Raw genomic sequence first — 27,490 nt, 5'->3', positions numbered from 1 at the left:
TCTGTTACAATAGGCACTTTATTAGTGGTTGGAATGCAGTTACACGCAGGGATGTGTGGACAGAACAGGGAGGGAGGTGGGAGGACTGGCAACAGGCGCAGGACATGGAGACCCCAGGCGGGAACCTCTCCCTCTCGGGGATCCTGGGACTGTGCTGATGAACAAAGACATGAAGTCGGGGGCCTTAGGATATGGCGGAGAGGAAACCAGGAAACCAGGTCCTGAGTTCAACCAATTTGGCAAAAGGATCCTCAAGATGAGGTGACTGGGCAGGGAGGTCCGGTGTGCAGGCAGCATTTGCCTTGCACCCCTTCCCCTGAAATTGTCCCTTGGGTGGATTCAGTTTCTTTTCTCTCTTTACAAACAGAGCTGTGTCCGTCACTGGCAGAGGAAGGGAAGAAACTCAGCCCAGCTTCGCCCGCCCGCCCGCCAGCCGGTTCCCATCAGGCAGCTATCAGTGGTCTCCTCCCTCCTGCTCCAAGCAGCCTCCCAGAATAGTCTCACTCCCTCATCTCCCATCAACCACCAGGGTGCCCTGCTGCCCCCATGCCAGGAGACAACCCCCTGGGCACGAATACACACCCAGCTGCAGCCATACCAGATAACAGAAGGCACTCCTCAGCGGCCCCATTTCAGCTGTCGAGACAGAAAAAAACTAATAGACCCTTTAATGCATAGCCAGGTTAAAAAAAAAAATAGTAAAGAAACACATGTGGCAGCTTGCGTGCCAGTTGTTCAGCTCTGGAGAGGGGGCTCCGTCCTGGCTTGAGCAGATGCGTGTGAAGGAGGGCCTTCAGGAGCTGGAGCTGACTGTGCCCATGGCTCCCGCAGACACAAACACCGTCCCGCCATAAGAGGGAACAGGAAGCGGGAGGCAGCCCACAGAGGTTGGGCCCCATCGCAGGCCAGACACATCAAGAGCCCTCACGGGACTCCTTCCCATCCCGGCCAGTGAGGGCTGGAGCGGTTCGTTGCGCAGTCTTGGGGGGGCCCCGACTGCCCCTTGGCATAGGGAGGAGATGCCACAAATCTTCCGGGTCCCCATTGGATGATGGGGGGGGGTGTGGCAGTGACAGGACTTCCGGTCAGCCCCAAGGGCTGGGGGTTCTGACCCCGCTGCCGAGCACCCAGCGTGAGACCTTGCAGGGAGGTGGGGGGAAGGTGGGGCCTTTAAGATTCTGCCGGCTTCTTGTTGGTCTTGTTCAAAAGCTTCTTGAGATTGGAAGACATGAAGTAAGGCCTCTCGGCCGAGCCATCATTCCTCTCTAGGTCCTCCACTGCAGAGAGAGACCCCAGAGCAGGTGGCATGAGGGGAGCTCACAGGCAGGGGCCTTGGGGGGCAGGGCGGGCAGGGGCCACAGAAGCCTCAGAGGGTTAGGAAGCAAGACACACGGGCACTGGAGAGGCGGAGCTACAGTGGGCTCGGGAATGGGACACACACGTTCCCCCACGCCCAGGCAAGGAAGCCCCGCATGCACCCCCGTCTACAGGGAGGAAACGAGGAGGCTGGCCTCCCTCCTTCTCTACTCCTCCTACTCCTCGACTTCTGCCTGCTTCCCCTCCTCCGCACTCCCCTTCAACAGGATGTCTCTCAGCTCAGGCGACATGAAGTAGGGTCGCTCCTGAGAGCCGTCATTCCTTTCCAGGTCCTCACCTGGGCTCCCCCCAGGAACCGGCAGGGGAAATGGGGTGGTCAGGAAGGGGAGGGAAAAAGGGAGGCAGGGAAGAACAGGGAAGCCAGCAGGCGTGAAAGAGAGGAAGAGAAAAGAGAGAACAAAAACAGACAGATTGAGACCAGAGTTAGTGGCAGCCACAGATACCCCCCAAACAAAGCTGAAAACTCGGAAACCAAGGGCCCAGGGCAGGGTGTTCCAGCTGCAGCAGCTCTGTGCGCAGGGAGGAAGCTGAGAGGGCATGCCAGGGCCCGGGTGAGGGACAGCCAGCCCCTGGGAAGCTGGGGCCATGTGGCAGGTGAATGTGTAGCCCCATGGGAAGGGGTTCTGCCCAGAGGGGAGAAGGGAGTCAGGGCCCAGCAAGAGTTGGGCTGAGGGGTCACTCACAGAAGCAGAGGAACAATGTGTCCACACACATGCCGTAGACGCTGAAGAAGCCATGGGCGATCATGTAGGAGCCAATGATCACAGTCTGGGTGAGGGGACAGGAGCTGTTTCCATCCCAACTCCTGCCCAGGGCAACTCCCACCCACCCTGTCCCTCCCAGGCAGGGATCACCGTCACTCCAATGCTGTAAGCCCGTCTTAGGATAAAAATAACCTAACCCCTCAACCCTGTGGGAAGAGCCCTATCATCCACAGAACATTATTTGCTCTCTTTGACCCCAGGGCCTTTGCACATGCTATTGCCCTGACTTAGTCTAGTTTATTATGCTTCCTCATTATTCTACTTTAAGCTCAAACATCAAGTCCTCAGGTAACACCTCCTCCAAGGAGTTGCCTCTGACATCTAGACCCTGTTTTATGCTCTCCTAGTACTGAGCACCTCTCCTCGGAGATCTTCATCTAGCTGCAATTTTATGCATGTTTAGGGCAGTACAGGTTTAATGCCCACATCTCCACCAGACTGTGCCTGTCCCGATTACTGCAATATCCCCAGCAATTTGGTGACTCACAAGGCCTTGGTAGGTACCTGATAAACGTTTATTGACTGACATGAGTGGACCGTAGAGAGATTAAATAACTTGCCCAAAGTTACACATCGTAGAACCAGCAAAGAGGACTAAAATAAAAATCTAGGTCATGGGGCTCCAAGGCCTGCACCTAGAGTTTGTGATGACCTAAGCCCTCCAGCACCTGTTACCTCCCTGCCCTTATCTTCCTCTTCACTTCCTCCACACCAGTTACACTGGTTTCCTCACTGCTCTGGAATGGTCCCACCTCAGAGGCTCTGTCCTTGTTCCCTGTGCTTGGTTGTTGCCTGCACGTCCTTCAGATTTTAGATCTGACATCACTTCCTCTGTGAAACTGCCTGGACTCCCAGACTTGCACCTCAGGCTCCAAAAGGTCCCTAGAATTCTGCCCTGGGGCACGTGCCAGTCTGCAAACTCGTAGCCACCCACATCATGATTGATTTATTGATTAATGTCTATTTGCCTCTAAACTGCAGTTCTCTAGAGGGACGCCCTTCCTCCCTCTGTGGCTGGTCCATAGCAGGTGCTTCATGTTTGTGGGAATAAATAACCAATCCCCTACTTCTGACCCCCACCCTATCTGTCCAGTCACAGGGGGCCAGGTGAGCCCCAACTCCTCCTTCTCCCCCGACACCCACCCATCCCCAAAGTTCCATACCAGTATAGGGACCCAGTAATAATTGAGGGGCGGTGCTGTGTCCTGAATGATCCTAATACGGTGGGTGAAGAAGAAGAAAGCCAGGATCCCTGGACAGGGGGAGAAAACCGAGATGGTTAAGGGTTTTGGCTAAGGGAATTAGCCCCCTGCCCAGAGAAGGCCCAACCCACCACAGAAGAAGACATGGGGACCCCACAGCCCAATGGGCTTCCTCGCCGGACAGGCTGGGTGAGCAGCACTCACCCACACTACCCACAATCAGAAGTTTGCCCAACAGGAAGAGGAAGTCAGTAACTTTGTCCAGGACAGCCACTCTGCAAGGGAGAGTGAGGAGCAGGTGTGAATGTTGGCTCAGGGGCCGGAGGGGGGGGGGAGGGGGGGAGGTGGTGAGAAGATGGTGTTTTCTCGGACCTGATGATGTTTCTCATCAGCAGGAAGAAGGCGTTCTTGGCCGAGGTGCAGAAGTTGGTACCATAGATGGCGATCTGGAGGGAGTAGAAGGGAAGGGTCAGGGCACCTGGTGGGAACGAGGGCCCCGCCCTTCCAGGAAGAGCTGGTGGGTTGGTTATGGGTCCCAGGCCACTGACCATGATGTAAGCATTCCTATTGAGGAATCTGATGAACTTCTCCAGGCACCAGAAGCAGCATTTGAGACAGGTCATGAGGAACTTGGCAAACTTGTTGTCGGCAGCTGGGAGAAAATGGAGGGATGTGAAGGTGAGGGAACACCACCACCATCACCCCCCTGCACCCCCCCTCCCGCCCTCGACACACACCTCCTCATTACCAGTACACACCCCTGCACAGTGCAGGACTCCCAGAGCCCACCTTCTCAAAGAGACAAGGAGAGGAGAGCCTCCATCCAGGACCCTTGGAGGGCATGCCCCCAATGAGGGACCCAATCTTGAAGCTTTTCAGCCCAGCCTCCAAGACAGGAACCAATCACAACCCATACCACTGCTCGGGCCCCGCCTCCCACAGACACCAATCCCTGTAGGCTTCCATGGTACAACCCATCCCCTCCATGGCAGGAACCAATCACCCACGTCTTTCAGCTCTACCTGCCCATAGTCAGAAACCAATCACTATCCCACACAAGCCTTGCCCTCAAGCAAGAACCAACTCTGACTTCCCCCAGTTCTGCCTCCCCCGTTTAAGGCCAAAGCCCACAGCACACGGGCCTCACCTTTCAGGCGCTGATCCAGGTACTCCAGCATCACGCGGATGATCTGCACGATGGCCAGAATGAGGGCACCAAAGGCCAGGGAGCCCGTGTGGTACCTGCAGGCCAAGGGCATAGTCAGTGGCTGGGCCAGGCTTCCTCCACCCCACCTCACCCCCACCCACCCCCAGCCCATCTGGGGTCCCACCTGAGTGCCCGGCTGAAGGAGGAGAAAAGCGGGAAGGCAGGCAGGTCATCTGGCTTGTTCAGGGCCCAGTAGTAAGAGGCAAAGGCCCCAGCTAGCGTGACCTGGCCCAGAGCCAGCACGAAGTTGGCCAGCCAGAAGAACATGAAGGCATTGAAGATCTGTAGGCCCAGCAGGGCCCGGTGGTAAGCTGACTCACCACCATAGAAGGCGAACTGGCAGTGGGCTCCAGGGCACAGGCGGGACTCGTTGGAGGAGGGGAAGGTCTGTGGGAGAGACGCAGAGCCCAGTCACAACACAGGGACCCGGGGTTCAGAGTGGGCTCTGGGCATCAGGTCTGGGTCAGCTATCCCATAGGGTGGGACAGGAGTCACGGGGATCAGAGTTAAGGGGCTGGGGGTTCAGGACTGGGACTTGCATAAGGGGTTCTAGAAGCAAGACTAGGGATCATGGAACAAACTCAGTGGGTGTCAGTGAGGTAGCCTAGGCTATTTGGGGGGTCAGGGTGGGGTCCCGTGTCAGTGGAGTGGCCACGTGGACAGGACGGTAGTGGCAGAGGCCAGCATAAGGATCGCTGGGGTCAGGATAGGGGCTTGGGGAAGGCAAGGAAGGAGTTCTAGAAGCAAGAACTGGCCATCACTGGGTTAAGACAGGAGTATAGGAGCTGCCAAGTTGGATCTCTTCCCCGCCATACCCCCATATCCAGCACAGGGCAGACGGCAGGCACCAATGGTTTGTTGAATGGTCCCAAAGTTGGGATGAGAGGTTTCAGATCCTCGATGGGCTGCTGGGGAAATAGCCCCCCCCCCCCCAACTCCCCCCTCTGGATACCCACCTCAGGGCTGCAGGTTTTCCCATTAACTGGGCAGGTGTTGACATCCCCGAAGATTTTATAAATAGCTTCGTTGGAAGTGGACAGGAAGCTGGGAGCCCGTTAAGGAATCTCTGAGGTCTGAGATTAGGGACCCCAGGGGCTTGTGAGAAAGCGTCTTTTCCCCCACCAAGTTTTGGGCCTGCCCCCAAGCTGCAGGTCACTTCCAGGCAAGTGTGGTCTTTAGCCATCCCCGGGGTCAGGAATCGGGGCCTGACAGTGGATACACGGCAGTGCTGGCCCAGTAGGCGATGCAAAGGCACAGCAGGAAGAAGGTGACCAGTGGGTACAGCAGGGAGCACATCACATATCCCACAGCCCTGGAGGGGAGCAGAGATATAGGCATGAGGGACCGAGCAGCCCTGGCACCACCCAAGCCTGACCCCCTCACACCCACCTGCTGGCTTCTTTGATGAGGGCAATGGCGATGAGAATTCTCTTCCGTAGAAAGATGAGCAGCAAGATGATGATAACCTCAAGTATGCTCAGAATGATCACTGTTGGGGGCAGAGGGTGGCCACGTCTGCCAGCTGCCTAGGCTCCCACTCCCTCCCGTGCCCAGCTGGGGGCAGGAATGGGGGGTTGGACTCACTGAAAGCCATCCAGGTCTGCCTCAAGTGCAGGTACACGCGGAGGTCTGTCTGAAAGCCGAGGTCCACCAGGGAGATGTCGGAGCCGGCTTCACCACGCAGTCGGGCGTACTCCATGTAGCAGTGAAATATACCTGCACAGGGGGGTCGCCGTGCACAGGGGGGTCGCCGTGCTACAGCACACCCACTGCTCCGCCAATGGAGCAAAGCGGGCGCCACCGCCCCAGTTTAGCAGAAGCAAAAATGGAGGCTGAGAGGGGCTGCCATTGCTTGCTCCCGTCTCTGAGCTTTTGCACCAGCTCTTCCCGCTTCTGATACATTCTCTCCCCAACAGATCCTTCGTATCCTCCTGTGCTGAAATGTCGCCTTCTCATGAGACCTTCCAGAAACCTTTCCCCTTTCTAGAATCTTACCCTCTCACACTCCAACTTCGTATCCCCCTGCTCTGCTTTGATGTCCTAGAGGGTTTTCTGTGTTTTGTTTTTTTTTCTTGTCCATCTGCTCCATACCTCCAGGAATATAACTTCACAGGAGCAAAGATTTGTCCTGTTTTATTCAATGCTATAATCCCAGCACCAAGAAAACTGCCTAGGATACAATAGACACTCAGTACATGTTAAATGAATGAATGAATAGGTGTCAGGGTGCTGCATGGTCTGAGGCTTTCCTGAACCCCTTGCAACTCTGTAACAATGATTCATGGGTAGTAAGGGAGGACATGGGTGTTAATGTCCAGTGGGGTAGCATTAGGAATTTTCAGCATTCCTCTTAGCTCTTTGTAGCAGAAAATTGTAAAATACAGATAAAGTAAAAAAAAAAAAAAAAAAAAAAAAGTTTAGTTGCCTAAAATGCCAGCATCCAGATAGAAACTACTATTAACATGAATATTTTAATATCTGTGCCCTCAGATTGGGTTGCATATCAGGCCATCTTTCCAAATGGAAAGTTTAAGTGAATAAATAGGCCCTGCCCAGCGGGGCTCAGTTGGTTGAGCATCGTCCCATCCACCAAAAAAGAGTTGCCAGTTGATTCCTGGTCAGGGCACATGCCCAGGTTGTGGGTTCAGTCCCAGAACGTAAGGGAGGCAACCAATCCGTGTTTCTCTCTCACATCAATGTTTCTCTCTCTCTCTAAAACCAATGAAAACTTTTTTCTAAAGCCTCTATAAAAAAGAATAATCAGAATATAAAGCACGGGGTTTTGAGCGTGGCCTGTTGGTTCCTTCGGTCTCAGCTCTCTCCATCTCCTCCGCATACTACCTCCTTCTCGTTAAGCCTCCTAACTAGTAAATATTAATTACCCCCATTTTATAGAAGAAGAAATTGAGGCACAGGGCGGTGAGTCACTTGCCCAAGGTCACAGAGTGAGGAGTTGGCAAAACCGGCATTTGAACCCCCAGCTTTCTGGTGCCAGAGCATGTATCATTAGCCACTGTCCTAAGTAGTCTGCTTGCGAATGCCTTTTGGTGTCATAAAATACAGATGTGGGCCCCAGTTTGGAAGACTACGATTTAGCCCATAAGTGGAGGACAAGGTAGAGGACATCTGATGGCTTAGAACAGTGGTTCTCAACCTTCTGGCCCTTTAAATACAGCTCCTCATGTTGTGACCCAACCATAAAATTATTTTCGTTGCTACTTCATAACTGTCATGTTGCTGCTGTTATGAATCGCAATGTAAATATCTGATATGCAGGATGGTCTTAGGCGACCCCTGTGAAAGGGTCGGTCGACCGCCAAAGGGGTCGCGACCCACAGGTGGAGAACCAGTGGCTTAGAAGATGCTTAATGGGGCAGTGCCAGGTCGAAGGGCATGAGCATTTGGCGGACTCTGAGGAGGGCAGTGGGAAGGGAGGGGGAGACGTACCGTAGCCCAGTACTAGAATCACCATGACGATCATCACCCAGACCATAATGCCAGCCAGGAAGCGGAGCAGCACGATGAACAGGAGGCTCATCGCCATGGCGATGACCAGGCCTCTGAAGGATAAAATGGGGGGCATGAGCGGTCCCCACCCTCTCACCAGCCTCAGACAGCCCAGCCCAGAAAAGGCCGCCGTTCCTCCCCTCTTACATGACAATCCAGTACCAGGAGACAGTATAATCCTCAAATATCCGCATGGCCAGCTGCCGCGCCTCCAGGACCCCATTGGCCTTCCTGGGGGAAGGCATACGAGGGTGGCGTCAGACCCCTCCCTGATGGGTCCAGCCCCATGGGATGCTCTGTCCCACCCAGGAAAGCGCGACGCCAGCGTGGTGGGCTGCGGTCCTCACTTGGCGCCCTCCACCAGCTCAGTGATGTTTTTCCGGACGCCGTCCCCATCCTCATAGGTCGTCGCGTTGCCCACCATGAGGACCCCCTTATGGGCGTGGATGGCTGGGAAGCATCGTTGGGCCACTGCATGGAGCAGGGGACGGGACAGCAGTCAAGCTGAGCCCCTGACCCCTCCCCACGCCCCACCAGAGCTCACGGGGCCCCAGACTCACGCGGTGTGCTAGGAGTGAGGACAGGGGGGCAGTCACCATCCCGAAGCACCTCGGCCACACCCTGTGGAGAGAGGGGACAGTTAACCCCCCAGACCAGCACCCTCCGCCTGGCCCTGCCTAGGCTCCCCTCACCTTGTTGTTCTGGAAGCCAGGCACGCAGAACTGCTTGTAGTACTCAAAGTCCGGGGAACTGCGAGCATTCAGATAGGTGAGGTATCGGTTGGGGCACTTCTCCACGCAGATCTTGGGGGAGCAGGAGGCAGGGTTGGGTGGGGTCAGACACCTGATCCCCACTCAAAATAGAAGTTCCACCTCCCATTCACCAGGGAAAAAGAAAAAGCTGGGTGAGAAGTCATCACTACAGGAGAAAAAGGACCTGGTGTTGGAAATGGGGGACAGAGAAGGGGCTGGGGAGGGGACAGGTTACCTGGGGGGTGGGACACTGGAATTCCAGCAGGACGAGGGGGCTGGCACACTTCACAATGTTGAAATAAAACAGGAAGGGTTTGTTCCTGGGGTTGGGAAAGGGAGATGGAAACTGTCAAGACTCCTCAACCACCCTATATAAAATCCTATCCTATCCTATATTATAAAGAGCTAATATGCAAATTGTCGTCATGCCCTCGCACCCTCACACCAGGGCGGGGGGAGGGAGGGGACCTGAGGCTGGGACCCCCGCCCTGTGGGGCTTGATGGGGGTGGGGCCGGCCGGGTCTGGGTCTGGTGTGATTTTGAGGCACAAGCAGTTGGGCGGGGACTTGACCCTGGGTCCCCCAGGCTCTAACAGGAGGGAGATTTTCATATACATTTTACTAATTTTCTTTCATCTCTGACGCTTCTATTATAAAGAAAGGGCAAATAGCAATATTAAAATATTTCCTCTAATTAATTCCCTTTTAATGTGCATGAATTTTGTGCACCGGGCCACTAGTATCTTAATGAAAGCAACAACAATAACAATAACTGCAGCAGCAGCAACTTCATGTCAAGTACTTTCTAAGCTCTGAACACATATAGGCTCATCTAACCATCCTTATTAGGATGGTTAGACAGCCTTATTAGAGTGGGACTGTTAGAATCCCCAGTTTGGAGATGAGGAAAATAGGTTCAGAGAGGTTGAGACACATGCCCTAGGTCACACAGCCAGGGCGTGACATAACCCTCACATGTACAGGTGAAATGAAAGAACTCCCTCTTTTACCTCAGCTGTCATGACCGACATCAGATCCCATAACGTCTCCTCTCTGTCTCTCCCCTAAAACGTGGGCCTCCAGAGGACAAGGCTCTTAATGTCTCAGTTAATGCTGTGTCCCCAAGGCCTAGTACAGTGGCTGGGGATAGTGGGAGTTTTATAAATATTTGTTGACTGGACTAACGGATGGCTGGAAGTAGGAGAAGCCTAGAACCTTCTCCCCAGAACTCATGAAGCCCTCCTGCCCACTCCTCTCCCCAGACCCACCAGGCAATAAGGAGCTAGACTTACGCATTTTTTGTGCCCTTTTGCCCGCAGAACTCGCCTCGGCTATCAGTGGGGTAGATCACCTTTCGAGGGTCTCCATGGGTCCAAGCTGTGGAGGAATCCAGAGCCACTGAGGCACTGCCTGCCACTCCTCAGCGTCAGTCCCACCCCTGACCCAGAGGCTGTGGCTTCCCTCTCACCCTGGAACCCTCAGTCCTGTTCCCTCCTCCACTCACCTATGATCCCCACGGCCACGTAGCCCACGATGGCCAGGAGGAGGAACACACAGCAAATGATGTCTGTGCAGCCCCTGGGAGCAAGAGACAGTGTCAGGGTGGGCGCCTTGGTGCCCTGAGGATCAGAGACCCACGGGACCCGGTGCACACACTTACACCGATGTGTGATTTGGACATGTTCCTGACTTACACAGATGCTACACCAAAGGGCACGTACACTTTACATGTTAATGCGTAATGGCACACTGTCCTCAAAGCAGGTGCAGCGACGTGCAGCTCTCTTTTGATTGAGGGTGTCTATTTTCTCACATCGTTACCAGCATTACATATTTTTTTAATTTAAATTATTTTTATAAGGTTAAATATTATAGTAAAAAATAGATGAGCCCTGGCCAGGTAGTTCAGTTGGTTAGAATGTCGTCCCTTATATGCCAAGGGTGCAGGTTCGACCCCTGGTCAGGGAACATACAAGAATCAACCAATCAATACATAAATAAGTGGCACAATAAATTGATGTGTTTTTTTTCTCTCTCTCTCCAAAATCAATAAATAAAAACTTAAAAAATATATGAACATGGTAAAAATTAAAACCACAAAATAGGGATGAATACAATAAAGAAATAACCCCCCCCCCACCCCCCCCCACCACCACACACACCCCTGCCTGCCCATAAGTAACCTGTTAGTTAGTCCTTTGGGTTATTTATTAGGTATTCATGTTAAAAAACTTTTTTCTTAAGTGTGATGATACATCTCCTGTGTCTTGCTATTTTTGCTTAATATATTGAGGGATCCATATCATCACTTATGACTCTTGTACATTTTGTTGTTGTTGTTTTGTAAATCCTCATCAAGGATATTTTTTTCCATTGATCTTTTTTCTTTTTACTATTCCTCACTTTGACTCACTGGGAAATGCCCACTGTGTCTTCAAAACCAAGGCCAGTTAGCTTCTACCACCTCAGGCACGGATGGCCATCACCCCCATCCTTCCTGCGTACACACCTCATTCATACCTTTATTACTGCGTACTCCACAACGTCAGTTATTGTGGTTAGTACCTTGCCTGGCAGAATCAATATGAATTCAAATTGAACTTATGAATTAACAAACAAATAAGTGAATGAATAAATAAAGCGTTATGAAGACTACTAAATTAATTAAACCAGGAGACTGAGGTGACCCTAATACCTTAGCGATTTAGGCAGCAATCCAAAAATCAAAGCCTTTATGTGCCTCACGTTTACAAAATCAAAACGCAAAAGTTGTAAGCCACAGCCCATCAATAATTTTCTTAGTTTATCTCCACCTTCTCTATAAAACTATCTTCCTGAGCTCCCATCAGTGGAACATGCCTAACCATTTCTGACTTGGTGCAGCCGGAGTTGAATTTGTTTTTGCTAAAATAAACTCTTAAAATGTTTAATATGCCTCAGCTCCTCTATTAACAAGACAGTGAACACAGTCTTCTTGTATCTACTTTTTTGAATAGACTCCTGTTTGCTTAGGGATCACAGGGCAGTTGCTGGAATATTAAAACATAAATGGAGACATGGAAAAACAGTGACGATGTCATAATTAGTAGACAGGCACTTTGGTGTCTAAAACACCGTCAGACAAATACTAAAAAACCCAGCTATTTAGATCATGAGATCAGATTGATAAAGGGAAAAAGTAATGAATAACTACAATGTTTTTGGTGATTGTTATGCTCAGATTTTCCAAGACAGTTCCGAAGACCTCAGAAGAAGTGATTTTCAGATGGAAATCTGAAGGAATTACCAGATGAGGAGTGGTAGAGGGTAGAGAAGGTGTGGGTGTCCACTGATCTTTTATAGAGAGTGGAAGGGAGGGAAAGGGGAAATAGAGAGAGTCAGAGAGAGAGAGAGAGAGAGAGAGAGAGAGAGAAATATTGATGTGAAATCGAACCTTATGGTGCAAGGGCCGATGCTCTAACCACCTAGCAACACTAACCAAGGCGGGACTCGTACATTTTAACAGCTGTGTAATATTAACCTAAGCATCCACTGTAGCTAGTTGCAAAGGGTGGACATTCAGATGGTTAGATTTCTGCCATTTCCTAAAAGATAGCTATTTCATACATTTTTGTCCATGTGTGCAAGGTTTATGAAAACTATTTTTCCCCGAAATTTTAATCTTTGGAACAAAAACATGCACACTTAAAACGTTCACATTTCCATATTCCCTTGAAAAACCGCCACAGTTACTTTCAATGCAGAACATGTGTGTTGATCTACTTACGCTGTGCTAATCCGTGATAGGAAATTCTATCTGGTTATCGTTTTAAATGATATTCCTTTACTCTCCATTGAGTTTGAAACATTTTTCCATAACTTCATCGCCTGCAGTATTTCTTGTCCCAGGCTTTTGCCTGCGTTTTTTTTTTTTTTTTTAATTCATTTGTAAGGACTCTTTATATTAAGGAAACGAATCCTTTCACCGTCAAGTTGCAAAATATTTATCACCGGTTTGTTGGAGAACAGAGCGGGGAGTGTGAGACACAGGGGTGGGGCAGTACGAGCAGACCCCCCCTCGGCCCACGGGAACCCGGAGCGCTCACCGGTTGTAGATGGGTCCTTTGAAGGTGGGGTCGTACTTCTGCGGCGTCCCTGAAAATCACAGGCAGAGCTGGTGGGCCCAGAGGCGCCGGGAGCCCGCCCGCCCGCAGACGCTCCTGCGGGGTCTTCGGTCCCCGGAGTAAGTTTCAGAGGCGCTGCCGATCCGCCTCGCCCGCCTCCGGGGGAGGACGTGCCCAAGCCCCCAAAACGGCCAGCGCGGGGGGAGCTGGAGACCACCCTCTGGGGAGCGGGCTGGCGCGGGGGCCGCCAGGGCGCTCGGTGGAGCGGGAGGGTCCCCGGGGGAACCCCACAGGAGAACTGGGGAGAGGGCTTCAAGGACGGGCCCTCGGGGAGGGGGTTTGGAGGGGACTCTGAGAGGCGCTCCGGGGAAGACGGGGGCGCGGGGTGCTGGCCGGTGCTGGCGGGGGAGGGGGCGCCGCGGGCAGAGCCGGCACCCCTGCGCCCCCTCCCCGCGGCCAGGCGGTGCGGGCGGCGCTGCCTACCGTGCTTCCCGTAGTAATGCTGCCGGTCGCCCCCCATCCCTGCGCCGCCGCGCCCGCCGCCGGCTCCCGCGCCCCCTCGGCCTGGGGTCTGGCCCCGTGGGTGTCCCGAGGGAGGGGCGGTCGGACCGACTGGCGGCGGCTCCTCCCCGCAGGGAGCCGGGCGGGGCGGCCCAAACCAGTCCGACCGGCCCCAGCGGAGCGGCTGCCAGGGGACTGACCCGCGGAGGCGGGAGGCGGGAGGCGGGCGGGGCGCGGGCAGCTGCTCCCGCCACTCACCCGCCGCCGGATTTAGCCCGCCCCGCCCCGCACGCCCCGCCCGCCCCCATCGGAGAACCCCCCGGGGCCACCCCCACCCCCACCCCCACCCCTCAAACCCCAAAGGGCACCAAATATGACCCCATTCTCTAGGAAGGGAAACTGAGGCACAAGGAGGGCGATTTCTAGCCGGGCGCCCGCCACAAAACCGGCGATGGCTGCCCCAAACGCCCAATTGTAAAGTATTTCAGCTGAAAAGTCTCAAATCAAGTGGCTGTATTTTATTTTGAGCTGCACTTAAAAACATTAAATGGCGACAGTTAAACATTGAGAGAGTCCGTATAAAAACCCACGCGGCCGCCCTACCCGGTCTGGCTCGGTGGATAGAGCGTCGTCCTGCGGACTGAAGGGTCCCAGGTTCCATTCCGGTCAAGGGCACGTGCCCGGGCTGCCGGCTCCATCCCCAGGAGGGGATGTGCAAGAGGCAGCTGATCGATGTTTCTCTCTCATTGATGTTTCTAACTCTCTATCCCTCTCCCTTCCTCTCTGAAATCAATAAAAATATATTTTTAAAAAAATCCACACGGCCAATTTCTTGAAAACTGGCGAATTGGGGCGGGCAGCCCCCATGCCACATTCCTGCCTGGCACCCAGATGGTCCCTGTATGGCCCCCAAAGCTACACACTTGAGTCATCATCCCTGCACACTCTCACAACTGTGAACCCAGGAGCCAGTTTTGTAGAACAGGGATTTATTGAGCCCCTAGGGGAGCAGGCTCTGGGCTGGACACCAGGTTTGGTGTGTCCTGTGGAGCCAACATCCTCCTGGGTGGCCCTGAATTCAAATATTCCACCCCCAACCCCACCCCCCGCCCCAAACCAGAGAACACTTAGGCCAGCGCCTTGCCTTCCCTGAGCCTCAGTTTCCTCCACGGTGAAATGGGACTAAAGCAAAAAACCAAAACTAGTCAAAGACCAGGCATGGGATGCCAGGAGGTATACAGTTGGCCTGGGGCTTACAGAGGAAATGGATGTACTGTACTGTAGGGTAGGGGTGTACGACCAATGTGGGGATGGGGATACGGCATGGGGGGCAGTCAGAATGGCATTTACAGCCAGTGTGGACTCACACAGCTGACATGGAGGCAGACAGTTGCTACAGGGTGTTTAATCAGTGTGGGGTATACAGTAAGGGTGGAGTATACAGCTAGAGGGAGGTATACTATCGGCAGAGGGTGCAGGCAGCCGGCTATCCTCCCCACACCAACCTTCCACCCCCATGTGAACCGTATACCCCTCAGTTTCACTGCATCTCCCACCAGTCATGGGGCCAGTTGTATCCTTTACAGTGTAGTTACCGATATACAGCCGGCATGGGGGTACCGTCGGCAGGAATGTATATTCAGTGTGGGGCATACAGTTAACATGGGATTATCCAGTGTGGTCGCATACAGTTGGTGCTCAATAATTACAGCAGCTGCTTCAGAGTCCCACCCCACGCCTGCCCCACTCTGATCGCTAACCCAGCATTCCTAGAGAAAGGCCACCTCCTCCCAGGGGCCCACAGCTGTGAGGCCCTACCTGACCCCTGGCCCGCAGACCTCAGCAAACAGGCGAGGCTCAAGGCTTCCGGCCATGCCCTCGGATGACCAGGTCTCCTAAAGAGATCCTGTGGCTCCTGAGGTCCCTGCCAGCTAGTCCCACCCCCGGCCGTCTGAGTGGTGCCCAGGCTGCAGCTTCTTCTCTTCCCAGATACACCAGGCCTCTTGGGGTCACTCCTGTAAACTCAGGACCTCAACCAACTCCATCCTGATGATTCCCAAAGGTCCATCCCTGGGAAGGCCTGGCCCCCAAGCCGCACGCCCCTGAGACACCTACCTCCCGGTGCCCCACATGGGGCTCTCATGGGCACCTCACACTCAGCACCGCCACATCCGATCCCCTCCCCATCGGCCCCCTGGACTCAGAAACGGGAGCTCTGTCTTCCAGAGCACTCGGTCCAGAAACCTGGGATGTCTCTCTGCTTAACATGAGCTCTGCCTTCAGAATCTACCCAGTATCCAAACGCTTCTCACCCACTCCTTGGCCCGAACCCTGCCACATGGCGGTCATCTTCTGCCTGGACCAGTGTAGGTGTCTCCACCCATCTCCCAGCTCCCACTCTTACCCCCGTTCCCCCCCCCTCCCGTCCCCCCCCCCCCCCCCCCCCGTGTTCCTCCCGATGCAGCCAGCGGAGTCTGTAAACACCTGGGTCAGGGCACATCCTTTCTCTGTCCAGAACCCTCCATGGCTCCCACCTCATTCAGAAGAGAAGCCCCACTATAGCCCACAAGGCCCTGTCCCCCCACTGCCCTCACCTGCTCCCTCTCTCCCTTTCGCTCATTCCACTCTAGCCTCACTGGCCTTCTGGTTACACCGAGAACTCACCAGGCCTGGGCTCAACGCAGGACCTTTGCACGTGCTCCCTCCGCCTAAGCTCTTCCCTGAGAGTCCATGTGGCTCCGCCTCCTTCAGGCCTCTGCTCACAGCGCCTCCTCTGAGAAGCTTTCTCTGACCAGCCTCTCTAAAACAGCACCTGCTCCCCTCCATTAAAATCACCTTATTTTATTTCGTTTCTTACCACCACCTGACATGTCACACATTTATGCACTGGTTGTTTGGTGTCTGCGCCCATGCCCCAAGGCAGGGGTTTATGTTTGTTTTGTTTGTGGTGGTGTCCCCGGTGCCCAGCATAGTGCCTGGCACAGAACAGGCCCTGAAGAAGTGTTTGCTGAATGAATAACCGCTCTATATAATCCATGTATATGCAGTTGACCCCTGAGCATTGGGTTTGAATTGTGCAGATCCACTTACATGTGGATATTTTAAAGTAAATATGTACAGTACTGTAAATGTATTTTCTCTTCTTATGATTTTCTTTTTTTAAAAATATTTTAAAATTGATTTTTAGAGAGAAAGGAAAGGGAGAGAGAGAAACATCAATGTGAGAGAGAAACATCAATCTGCTGCCTCCTGCACACCCCACCATACCGGGGATCGAGCCTGCAACCTTTTAGTGCACGGGATGATGCCCAACCCACTGAGCCACACAGGCCCAGGCTCTTTAAGATTTTCTTAATAACGTTTCTTTTATCTAGCCTACTTTATTGTAAGAATACACTATATAATACATATACAAAATATGTGTTAATCAACTGCTTGTTATCGGTAAAGCTTCTGGTCAATAATAGGCTATTAGTAGTTAAGTTTTGGGGGAGTCAGAAGTTACAGATTTTCCACCGAGTGGGGTGTCAGTACCCCTAACACCCATGTTGTTCAAGGGTCAAATGTATACTTAAGACTGAAAATGGAAATGTAGCTTAGCGTTTTCCAGGTGTATATATTTAAAAAATTAATTTGAGCACTGGCCAGTGTGGCTCAGTTGGTTGGAGCATTTTCTCGTACACCAAAGGGTGGTGGGTCTGATTCCCAGTTGATCCCTGGTCCGGGTGAGTGCGGGAGACAATGGATCCGATGTTTCTCAGCTCGGTCATGCTCTCGCTCTCTCTCCCTTCCTCTCTCTGGAATCAATTAAAAATATTTTAAAAATTAATTTGTGAATTTTATACATAAAAGAATTTAATACATGACAAATGTGGAATTTCCAGTTGGCAGAGAAAGGATAAGTCAGTGACTGGCTTGGCTGCATTTGGAAGAAAATAAAGTTAACTCCACCACTATACATAGCAAAACAATTCCACATGGATTAGTCATGCAAATACATGAAAACTCAACATGATTACAAGTATGAAGGGAAAACACAGGGGCATATTTCTACCATCTGAGAGGGAGGTGAGACTGGTAAGCATGTGGAGGAGAGAGAAACACCGAAAGTTCCTGTGTCAGTTAAATGGCAGCCAGACTGGCCGAGGGGGAGCAGCCACGCAACAGCTGGTGCTAACAAAGGGGGGCCTTTCAGACACTGGCGCTGCTCTCCCCCCTCTGGAGGTCCTACCGTCCACCCATGTCACAGCAGAGGAAACCGAGGCTCAGGGAGGGGGGGCAGCGAGCGGTGCGCCCCTGCACCAGGTGTGATGGGTGGGCGGGAGCCACTGAGGGTGTCTGGGCAGAAACGTAGCCAGGCCAGGCTGCGGGAGGCACGGAGGGAAATCTCAGACAGCTCTCATGGCTGTCAATGACCTTGCTGTGAAAACGTGAGTTACCCCTCCTTAAGATGGAACTAAAGATGCAGAGACGGGCACCTGGCCGAGGCCTGGCTCAGGGCCTGGCCTGGTGGGCACTCAGGGAATACAAAAGGGAACACTGGTACCATCACCTCATGGATTCCACTAGCTCTTACTAATATTAGTGGATGGGGAAGGAAGGAAGGAAGGAAAGGCGAGGCAAATACTGATGGTTTCTGATAATGAGCCTGATCCAAACCCTACAGGATGGGGACGTGCTGAATCTTTGCAACGATGTTGCAAGGTAATAATAAGAAAAGTACAAATGTCCCAATGCCTCCCTTTACTGACCTGTTTGCCATGTGCCAGGTACTCTTCTCAAACATTACACAGTTGACCTCAGTTCATCCTTACAGCAACTTTGTGAGGTTGATTCTATCATTATAACCCCCATTTGACAGATGCAAAACTGAGGCTCAGAGAGAAATATTGTTCAGGTGGCCACAAAGATGGTGAGCAACAGAGCCAGGCCAAGCTCCTATGTTAGTGTCTGTATGAGCTTCCTACGGCTCCTGTAACAAATCACCACCAACTTTGTGGCTTAAGACAACACAAAAAAATGTATGAGGTCAGATGCCCCACGTGCATCTCACTGGGCTACAATCAAGATGTTGGCAGGACTGCATTCCTTCTGTAGACTCTCTTTCTCTGCCTGTTCCAGCTTCTAGAAGCCTCCCCCTTTCCTCGGCTTGTGGCCTCTTCCTCTTATTATTACCTTGCAACACTGTTGCAAAGATTCAGCAAGTTCCCATCTTCAAAGCCAGCACTCCCATCAAGGACATACCTGTTTCTATTGTCACTGTCTCCTCTGACTCCTCCCAACCTCTTTATAAGAACCATTGTCCCTGGCCTACCTGGATAATTCAGGATAAATTTCCTATCTCAAAATCCTTAATTAATTTATTTTTTTTAAAAAAAAAAAAATCCTTATGATTTCTTTTATTAAAGTTGCCATGATTTCTTTTTTTTTTAAATATATTTTATTGATTTTTTACAGAGAGGAAGGGAGAGAGATAGTTAGAAACATCGATGAGAGAGAAACATCGATCAGCCGCCTCCTGCACACCCCCCACTGGGGATGTGCCCGCAACCCAGGTACATGCCCTTGATCGGAATCGAACCTGGGACTTTTCAGTCTGCAGGCTGACGCTCTATCCACTGAGCCAAACCGGTTTCGGCCCTTAATTTATTTTACTTATTTATTTCCGTTAATCCTCACCTGAGGATATTTTCCCCATTGCTTTGTAGAGAGAGAGAAAAGGAGGGAGAGGGAGACAGAGGAGAGAGAAACATCAATATGAGAGAGATACATCGATGGTTGCCTCCTGCATGAGTCCGACCAGGGCCCGGGCCCTGGAGAAGCCTGCAACCGAGGTGCGTGCCCTTGATCAGAATCGAACCCAGGACCCTTCGGTCCAAAGGCTGGCACTCTATCCACTGAACCACGCCGGCCAGGGCTCAAAATCCTTAATTTACTCCCTCTGCAAATTCCCTTCTGCCATGTACAGTAATGTAGATACAGGTTCCAGGAATTAGGATGTGGACATCTTTGGGGGGACCGTTATTCTGTCTGTCACAGTGTCTTTACCATTTAGGCCAGGAGTTAACAAAATGTCACCAGTGGGACAGAACCACCCACTGCTTGCTTTCATGTAAACCAGAGCCGCAAATGGTCTTTACATTTTTATTTTTATTTTAAATATATTTTATTGATTTTTTACAGAGAGGAAGGGAGAGGGATAGAGAGTTAGAAACATTGATGAGAGAGAAACATCGATCAGCTGCCTCCTGCACACCTCCCACTGGGGATGTGCCCACAACCAAGGTACATGCCCTTGGCCGGAATTGAACCTGGGACCCTTCAGTCCGCAGGCTGACGCTCTACCCACTGAGCCAAACCAGTCAGGGCGGTCTTTACATTTTTAAATGGCTGAAAAACATCAAAACAGGAAGACTATTTTGTCATGTGACAATTACGTGAAATTCAAACGTCAGTGGTCATCAATCAAGCTTCCAGGGCACACAGCCATGGTCATTTTCATAGTCTGGCCGCTTTCACACGACAAAGGCAGACCTGAGTGGCAGCAACAGACTGTACTACACGTGGCCCGCGAAGCTGGAAACTTTTATTCTCTCAAATTTTACAAAATTTTCCACTTCCTGGTCTCTAGGCCAATGAAGCAACATGCTGAGCTGGGTCTGTGCTGGCGTGTTTCATGTGCTCTCCTTGTAACAACTGGAGGCGATGAGGTGTGTCATTTACTCCCCAGCGACACAGGCCAGGAAACCAACAAGTTCTTTTTCTCTCCAGGCTGCCGTTTTCCTGTCTGGAGAACGAGACTAACACCTGCATTTGCTTCACAGGTGTTGCCAGGACGCGATACTCAAAAAGCACTTAGCCCAGGCCTGGGGTACAAAGCTGCAGCAAACACTAACCAGGGACGTGGTCCCATTCGACAGAGGGACAAACTGAGGCCACTGGCTTAGACCGCATAGCTGGTGCGTGGAGCTGTAAAACAAACCAAGGCCCCTCTGGCTCCAACCCAGGCCTGTTCTTTGGCAGCTACTGGGCGAGACAGAGCTAAATATGCAACAATGGTAGGGGGGGGGGGGGGGGGGGGGGAGGCGTGGGAAAGCTGAGCCATTAGGCCAGACTAGGGGTGGAAGTGAGGGGTGGAGACAGCCCTTGAGTCCTGGCTTTGCTGGGCACCATGGTCAGCCCACCCCGAGCAATGGGCGTGGGAGATAAGAGAACCAACACAGGCTGCCTGGTTACGATGCCGGTGCCAGGACATCAAGTGCCACCCAGCCCCCACGGCTGCCGTATACTGGCCAAGTCCCCAAGCCTACAGAGGCCCAAAGCCTCGCCCATGCAGCCAGTCTGGCTCACCCCACCTTCCCAGAAGTCTGTGCCTGATGAGATCCTTTGACAAAAGGTTTGGGGACAGCATGTGGGAGGGAAAGCTGGAAGCGATGCTATTCATCATAAAGCTAAGAACAAATACAGAGTGCCCACTGTGTGCCAGGCATTTACTTCTAGAAACTCATGTCAGCCTCACAAGACTCTGAGGGCAGATGGTACAATATAGGAACTGAGTCACAGAAATGTTGAATTACTTGCCCGGAATTACACAGCCAGCAGTAGCTGGGATTTGAACTCTGCTCCTGACACCATATTCTTAAATTCTATGATAAATGAATAACTCTAATTAACTGAGCATTTGCCATGGACCAACTTCTGGGCTAAATGCTGTACTCACGTCAGTTCACTGAACCCAGGAGACAGAGGGAGTTCATACTGCTGTTACCCCCATTTTATGGATACAGAAACTGAGGCTCAGGTATATGAAAGGTATAGATACAAAAGGCTCATGGATACGAAAGGCAAAGATGGTACAGAACTGGGAAGAATGGATCTGGGACTGGAACAGAGCCAAGGCTTGGCTCCGGAACCTGGCTGAGAGTCAGAACTCTGGTTAGCTTTTCCTGTAGATGTGTTTATTTAGCCTCTTGGTACTAGGTGATATAAGTACTCAACTAATCTTATTGCCTCTGCTCTGGTCTCCTGGTTTCTGCAATTGCAGCCCCTCAGGGCCAGGGCACGTCTGTGAACACCTGAGTCAGACCAGGCTCCTCCTCGGCTTAGAACTCTCAATGGCTCCCATCTCCCAGGACTAAGTTCCAAATCCTGCCCTCACCTCCTCCCATTCTTCCCCTTGATCCCTGTACTCCAGCCACACAGGCCTCCTCACTGATCCTCAGACACATCAGACAATCCCACCCCAGGGCCTTTGCATAGACAGTTAGTGCCCTCTGCCTGAAACCTACCACACTGCTCCCTCCCTCACTCCTCTGGTCACCTCAGGCTGGCTTTCCCTGATCCTCCCATTTAAAATTTTAAACTTTCCCTCGAGGCCCTCTATATCACTCTCAACCCTCTTTCCTGCTTTATTTTTCTCCAGGGCCCTTCTCTGGCATTTTAAGAATTTTCCTCATTCACCTAATGTCTTGTCTGGCTTCCTTTCTAGAATGTCAGCTCCAGAAGTGCAGTGCTTGCTGCGCCTCAAGCATTTAGCACAGACCCCGGTACACGGTACCTGCAGGATAAATGTTTGCTGAGGGAAGTTATGAATGAACTTTAGATTATGCAACCTATATGCTAATCAAGATAAAAACTAACAGAAATCACTCTCTCTGTCACCCCAGGCCCTGAGCCCTCACTTCCTCTCCGTGGGAGCAGTTCTCCTCACTGATTTTCCTTTCCTCCTTCCAGGCACTGGTTACAGTTCAGATACACAAGCAGATTTCTAGTTATTTAGCCCTGAGTTTTGGCACACATCCTATGTAATAAAAGTCTAATATGCTAAGTGTCCAGTTGTCTGTCAACCAATCAAAGTGTAATATGCTAATGATATGCTAAAGTCACTCAACCGCTCACTGTAACGTGCACTAACCACTAGGGGGGAGATGCTCCGACTGGTAGGTTAGCTTGCTGCTGGGGTCCAGCCGACCTGGGACTGAGCGAGATGGGCCGGACACGCCCTGGAGCCTCCTGCGGTCCCTCCCTGGCTGGCCAACCTCCTGCGTCCCTCCCCAGCCCCCACCGTGCACCAGTGGGGTCCCTCGACCTGGCCTGTGCCCTCTCGCAATCCGGGACCACTCAGGGGACGTCGGCGATACGGTTTTGGCCGATCCCACAGGCCAGGTCGAGGGACCCCACTGGTGCACGAATTTGTGCACCGGGCCTCTAGTCTATAATAATAAAAGCATAATATGCTAACTAGTCCTTCCAGGGCTGCGAGGGAAGCCCGGGTCCTGGGTGCCAGAGGGAAGCCGGTGCCAGCAGCCGGGGGAAGGAAGGCCTACTCTTGCACGAATTTCATGCATAGAGCCTCTAGCACTAACATAATCGGACATGGTTCCCCATCAGAGAAGTTAAACCTACTTCATCTTTTTACAAGGCAACATGGTATCCTACTCTGGGAACAGTACAATTTTTCATTAAACCAGCCTGAGGAACTATAAAAAGATACAAATGCCACAGAAAGAGACAGAGAAATCAGTAGACGAAGCTCTGGAGACTTCTAGGCCAGGTTACCTCTGGATGAGGACAGCTGGCTGAGTGTTTCTGAAGGGCTTTTTCGGGCGGCAGGCTAAATCTGCCGTGCGGTTGAGGGCTAAATTTTAATTTCCAGCTCCCACAGAGAATATGTTAATTTTGTTTATTTAAGAGTGTTTACATCTACTTAAAAATACCCCTCCCTTTGAGGATTGATGGGGCAAAGGACATAAGAGAACTTTCTGGCGTGATGGGGAAGGCTTTACCAGGGGGCTGCAAAGTTTTTCTGTTGAGGGCCAGATATTCAAGATGTTAATTTTTGTGGTTCACATATCACCTCTGTTGTACATTCTTTTTATTTTTCATACACTTAAAACAGTTAAGATAATAAATTTTGTGCGTGTGTGTGTGTGTGTTCTTACCACAAAAAATAATATGAGAGGCTTCTGGGGTGCTGGTAATATTTTTCCTAAACTGGGTGCTGGTTACTTGGGTGTGAAAACTCCCAGAGCCTCATAAGTGTAGGATCTGAACCCTTTTATGTATGAATTTTGTTTCAATAAACAGTTCAGCCCTGTCTGGTGTGGCTCTGTTAGTTGGGTGTCATCCTGTGTCCTGAAAGGTTGCTGGCATCAATTCCTGGTCAGGGCATATGCCCAGATTGCAGGTTTGATCCCCAGTAAGGGGTGTGCAGGAGGCGGCCAATCAATGATTCTCTCTCATTGATATTTCTCTCTCTTTCTCTCCTTTCCTCTCTCTGAAATCAATAAAAACATATTTTTTTAAAAAAAGAAAAAAAATGATTGAGGAAGCTTTCCAAGCACTGGCATGAGAGATCATCTCGAACATATATTAAGAAAAAACAACGACAAAAAGCAACATGTAAAACAAACACCTTTCATTCAACAAATACTTGTTCAGCATCTACTAAGTGCCAGGCACTGTCCATACACCTTCTAACCAAACAGACACGCATTCCTGCCTCATGCAGTTAGAACTCAAACCATGAAATAAAGAATATGCGTATTTTTACATGTTCTAAGGTCTAGACTTCATTTGGAAGACAACACAAGTTGCTGTAACACTAATGCACTCCCAGACAGTGGTATGGGGCTGGGAAAGGAAACAAGGAGACTTTTCATAATCTACACTAATAAAAAGATGCAAATGGACCGTACCTCCATGACGCACACTAGCCAATCAGGACTGAGTATGCAAATTAGCCCAACAAAGATGGTGGCAACCCCACCCCCCAGCTGCTCAGGGCAGGGCAGGACGCCTGCTATGAGGGGGAAGGCGGGGCCGGGGGATGCTACAGGAGTGGTGCTCCAGCTGGAGCAAAGACTGAAGGCTCCGGGCACAGCAAAGACTGGTGGGAGTGAAGACGGAAGGCGGTGGCCAGAGCAAAGGCCTGAGCCCCGGGGCCCGGAGGAAAACCAGTGCCGGCAGCCAGAGGAAGGAAGGCCTATTGCACGAATCTTCATGCAAAGGGCCTCTAGTAAAGCTATAAAAGTCTTTTGTATCATTTGTATTTTGAAGCATGTAACTATACTAATATATGTTCTCTTTTGTAAAAAGTTGCAGTTAAGAAGTAAATACCCTCTCCCAACAGTGTTTCGTTTTGTTTCCAGATCAGGTGCTAGGAACCCACTGCTGGTTGAGTTGGACTCTAGGAAACTGGGCCATGAAATCTGTTCGTTTGTTCTTTTTCTTTTTTTTAACAAGCACCATTCCTTTTTTCCACCCCTACCCCATCAGGTTCTAGAATCTTATTCCATGCTGCTCATGCTAAGGGTGGGCTGGTAAGGATGGCTGTGCCCATTGCTGACATCAGTCGAGGCCCGGGAGTCATTTCCTTCTTGGAGCCACGGCCTTCCTCTAGACATCGTGTCTGCTGAGAAGGGAACTTCCGGCCCTGTCAGGTCAGCTCAAGTTTATGTCCTGACAGAGTGGGTTGCTTCTCTATCAGCTCACGGAAAATCCATGTCCCCAGTATCACCAGCCCCAGAAGTATCCTGACTACGTGGAGCTTGCTGGGAACTAGGCAAAATGGTTCCCACCATGCCCAGCCCCAAGGTCACCAACTTGCTCAGGGCCACACAGCTTGTGTTAGAGTCTGGATTTGAGCCTTTGTCTGTCTGATGTCACCGTCTAAACTCACAGAAAGCACTGGGGTGCAAAGGGAGGATATGTGAGCCACTTTTGTACACTATCCCCAAAGGAAAGGTCCTCATTGTCTGGCAGGGTCTTCACAGGGCAGCCGGAGGGCCCCAGGTTTTTGGTTCTGATGAGAAAAGACTTTTCACAAGCTAAGTGAGACCCTTCCCCACTTGGAGGACTCAAGCCAGGTGGCCCCCCTGGAGGAGGTGAGGCCCTGGCTGCAAGATCCTGCTGACGCCTCCACCTCTGAGCCTCACAGAGAGAAATAATGAAGCAACTGTGAGGCTTGTTTACTGTTCACTCTGTCTGAAACACGCTTCTTCCCATTTTCCCCACAGCCATTGGCTCAAGCTCCAGCCCTTGGTCACCTAAAATAAACCCAGATGATTTTCCCTACATTCACCGTATCCTGTCCTTCGCTTCACAGCACTTACAACAACCTAGAATTACATCTTTATTCCCTTGTCCACTCCCTGCGGTCAAGGATTCTGCTCTGTTCACTGTTGTATACTCAGTGTCCAGACCCCACCTTATAAGATGCTCAATAAATGTTTGTAGATAGAATGTGCTCCCAGCGCCCAGCATAAGGTCTGCTGGGCACAGAGGTCCCTTGTCTCGGTTGTGAGCCTGGCAGGGCTGGGAGGGTTTGCTCAGGCCCATCCATGGCTACCTCCCTTTGGGCAGATTCAAGGCTGGGTGAATAACATCATTGTCCATTCTGTCCCCCATCCCGACTCCAGTCTGGCCTCATGGAGCCCAAAGATTTCTCAAGTGAAGTGCCGCCCACAGGCAGGCCGGGCCAGGCCTGGAGCCCAGACTAAAATTTGAAGATCAGAGATAGCTGGCCACAGCCCAGGGATGCACAGCATGGGCAGCTGCAGGATCTGGGGCTTGAGCCAAAACCAAGAACAGGGAAGACCCTTAAGAGACCGGCAAGTTCAAGCAAGGAGGGGAGCGGCTGGGTGGTAGCCAGGTCCCCTGCCTCCCTCTTGAGTGGGCTGGGCAGGGAGTGTCCCAGCCTCCCCCAGATGTGTCTCTGCAGCCTCCTGAGGCCACAGTCTCTAGGGGGGTGGGACTTGGGGGAGGGGAGGGAGAGAGGCACAGCTCTGCCACATTTGTTTTTCATTTTTGAGTGGTTTCCGGCCCCTTCCCCAAGGCCATTCAGTCTTACAGTTTCCAGGAAGTTTCTGTCACACTAGGAGGGTGGCAGGGCCTCTCTGCCCCAAGGCACTGCCTTGTGAGGCGTGTGACCAGATCGGCCCCCGGGACACAAAAGGGGGAAGAGAAAGGAGAAACTGAGGACTGTTCCTCCCAGTCCCGCCGTGGGAACCAGAGGAAGAGAAGCGCAATAGGGCGTGGTTGGGGAGGGGCCTCATCTTGGCTCCAGTCCCTGCGCCCTGAGGTGCAGGCCGCCTTCAGAGGTTCCGGGGAGGGGGGCACCCCCAACCCTTTGCACAGGGCAGGGAAAGTTAGCCAATGGTTTCCGGCTTCCTACCTGCCCCCGCAACGGAGGCGCCCCGGTTTCCGCCCTTCCCAGGCGGCGGGCCAGACACGATGGGCTCCCACCCTTGCATTCGGTCTGCCGAGTCTTGCCTCAGTTTCCCCATCCAGCCAAAAGCCCGTGCCGGCGACCTCCAGAGGGATGTGGGCAGGAATAAGAAGTGGACAAAGGGGACTGGAAGAGGAGGGGGTTTGGGAAGGTTGGGGCCCTGTCCCTTTTCGAAGCCCAGGTCGCCGCGCCTCCCCTCCCCCGCCTGGCATCTGAGCCACCCAGATAACGGGACCTCCCCGGGCGGAGCATGCGCATGCGTCCCGGCCCGTCGGCCCGAGGGGGAGCAAGGGTTCCCCGGAGGGTCCGCAGGGCGACAGGGCGGGGAGAGGGGGAGTGGGCACGGCGCAGGGAGGGATGCAGGCCCTGGGAGCAGGATGAGGCCGCGGCTGCAGCGCGGGCGTTTAAGATCTCAGACCTGCCCCTCCTCCAAGGGCCCCCCCTACTCGGCAAAGGCGGCCACGGGTCAGAGGCGGCTCCTACCGTAGGCTCCGTCCTTCCGCTCGTCCTCCATGGCCACGGCGGGCTGGGAGGGGAGTCCGAGCCAGCGCGACCCCAGCCCGAGCGGGCGGGAGGCTGTGCGGGCTCAGCGCCCCGCCCCGGGTCGGGCTCCGCCCAGCCCGCCCGGCGCTCCGCGCGCCTTCTCCAATGGGAGCCCTGCGCGGGCGGAGGCAGGGGCGGGGCCGGAGGCGGGCCCGGCTCGGAAGGGGTGGTACCTCAACCTTTGTTTCTTTTCTGGACCGTGAGACCTTCTCGGTGTGTTTCCTGTAAAAGGAGGAGTTGTCATTCATTCAATCTTGCATCCATCCATCCATCCATCCATCCATCCGTCCGTCCGTCCATCCACCCA

The 27,490-nt window shown here is 52.4% G+C and overlaps 1 protein-coding gene across 4 annotated transcripts; it reads right to left on the bottom strand.

Annotated features, from left to right (window-relative positions):
• Positions 1-27,259, bottom strand: SLC44A2 (solute carrier family 44 member 2). Of its 4 annotated transcripts, none has more exons than XM_036312965.1 (23): positions 27,124-27,259; positions 12,894-12,942; positions 10,313-10,386; positions 10,101-10,185; positions 9,045-9,129; positions 8,750-8,860; positions 8,618-8,678; positions 8,405-8,528; positions 8,205-8,288; positions 7,998-8,110; positions 6,135-6,266; positions 5,940-6,039; positions 5,770-5,862; positions 5,507-5,594; positions 4,675-4,937; positions 4,491-4,585; positions 3,892-3,995; positions 3,716-3,789; positions 3,548-3,618; positions 3,305-3,393; positions 2,061-2,145; positions 1,537-1,654; positions 1-1,277 (listed from the first exon to the last, which is right to left on the bottom strand). In XM_036312965.1, exons 1-23 carry the CDS (start codon positions 27,152-27,154, stop codon positions 1,256-1,258), a joined length of 2,151 nt encoding a protein of 716 aa, XP_036168858.1. In that variant the 5' UTR covers positions 27,155-27,259; the 3' UTR covers positions 1-1,255. The 4 variants fall into 4 exon arrangements, with proteins under 4 accessions (XP_036168858.1, XP_036168857.1, XP_036168860.1 ...); XM_036312964.1 differs by lacking the exon at positions 27,124-27,259 and adding an exon at positions 13,395-13,567; XM_036312967.1 differs by lacking the exons at positions 1,537-1,654; positions 27,124-27,259 and adding an exon at positions 13,395-13,564.
• Between the last annotated feature and the right edge of the window lie 231 nt (positions 27,260-27,490).

Source organism: Myotis myotis, unplaced genomic scaffold, assembly GCF_014108235.1.
Source record: "Myotis myotis isolate mMyoMyo1 unplaced genomic scaffold, mMyoMyo1.p scaffold_m19_p_6, whole genome shotgun sequence".
Taxonomy (NCBI): domain Eukaryota; kingdom Metazoa; phylum Chordata; class Mammalia; order Chiroptera; family Vespertilionidae; genus Myotis; species Myotis myotis.
The sequence above is the reverse complement of the archived record's forward strand: the minus strand, read 5'-3'. Positions and strand labels throughout refer to the sequence as shown.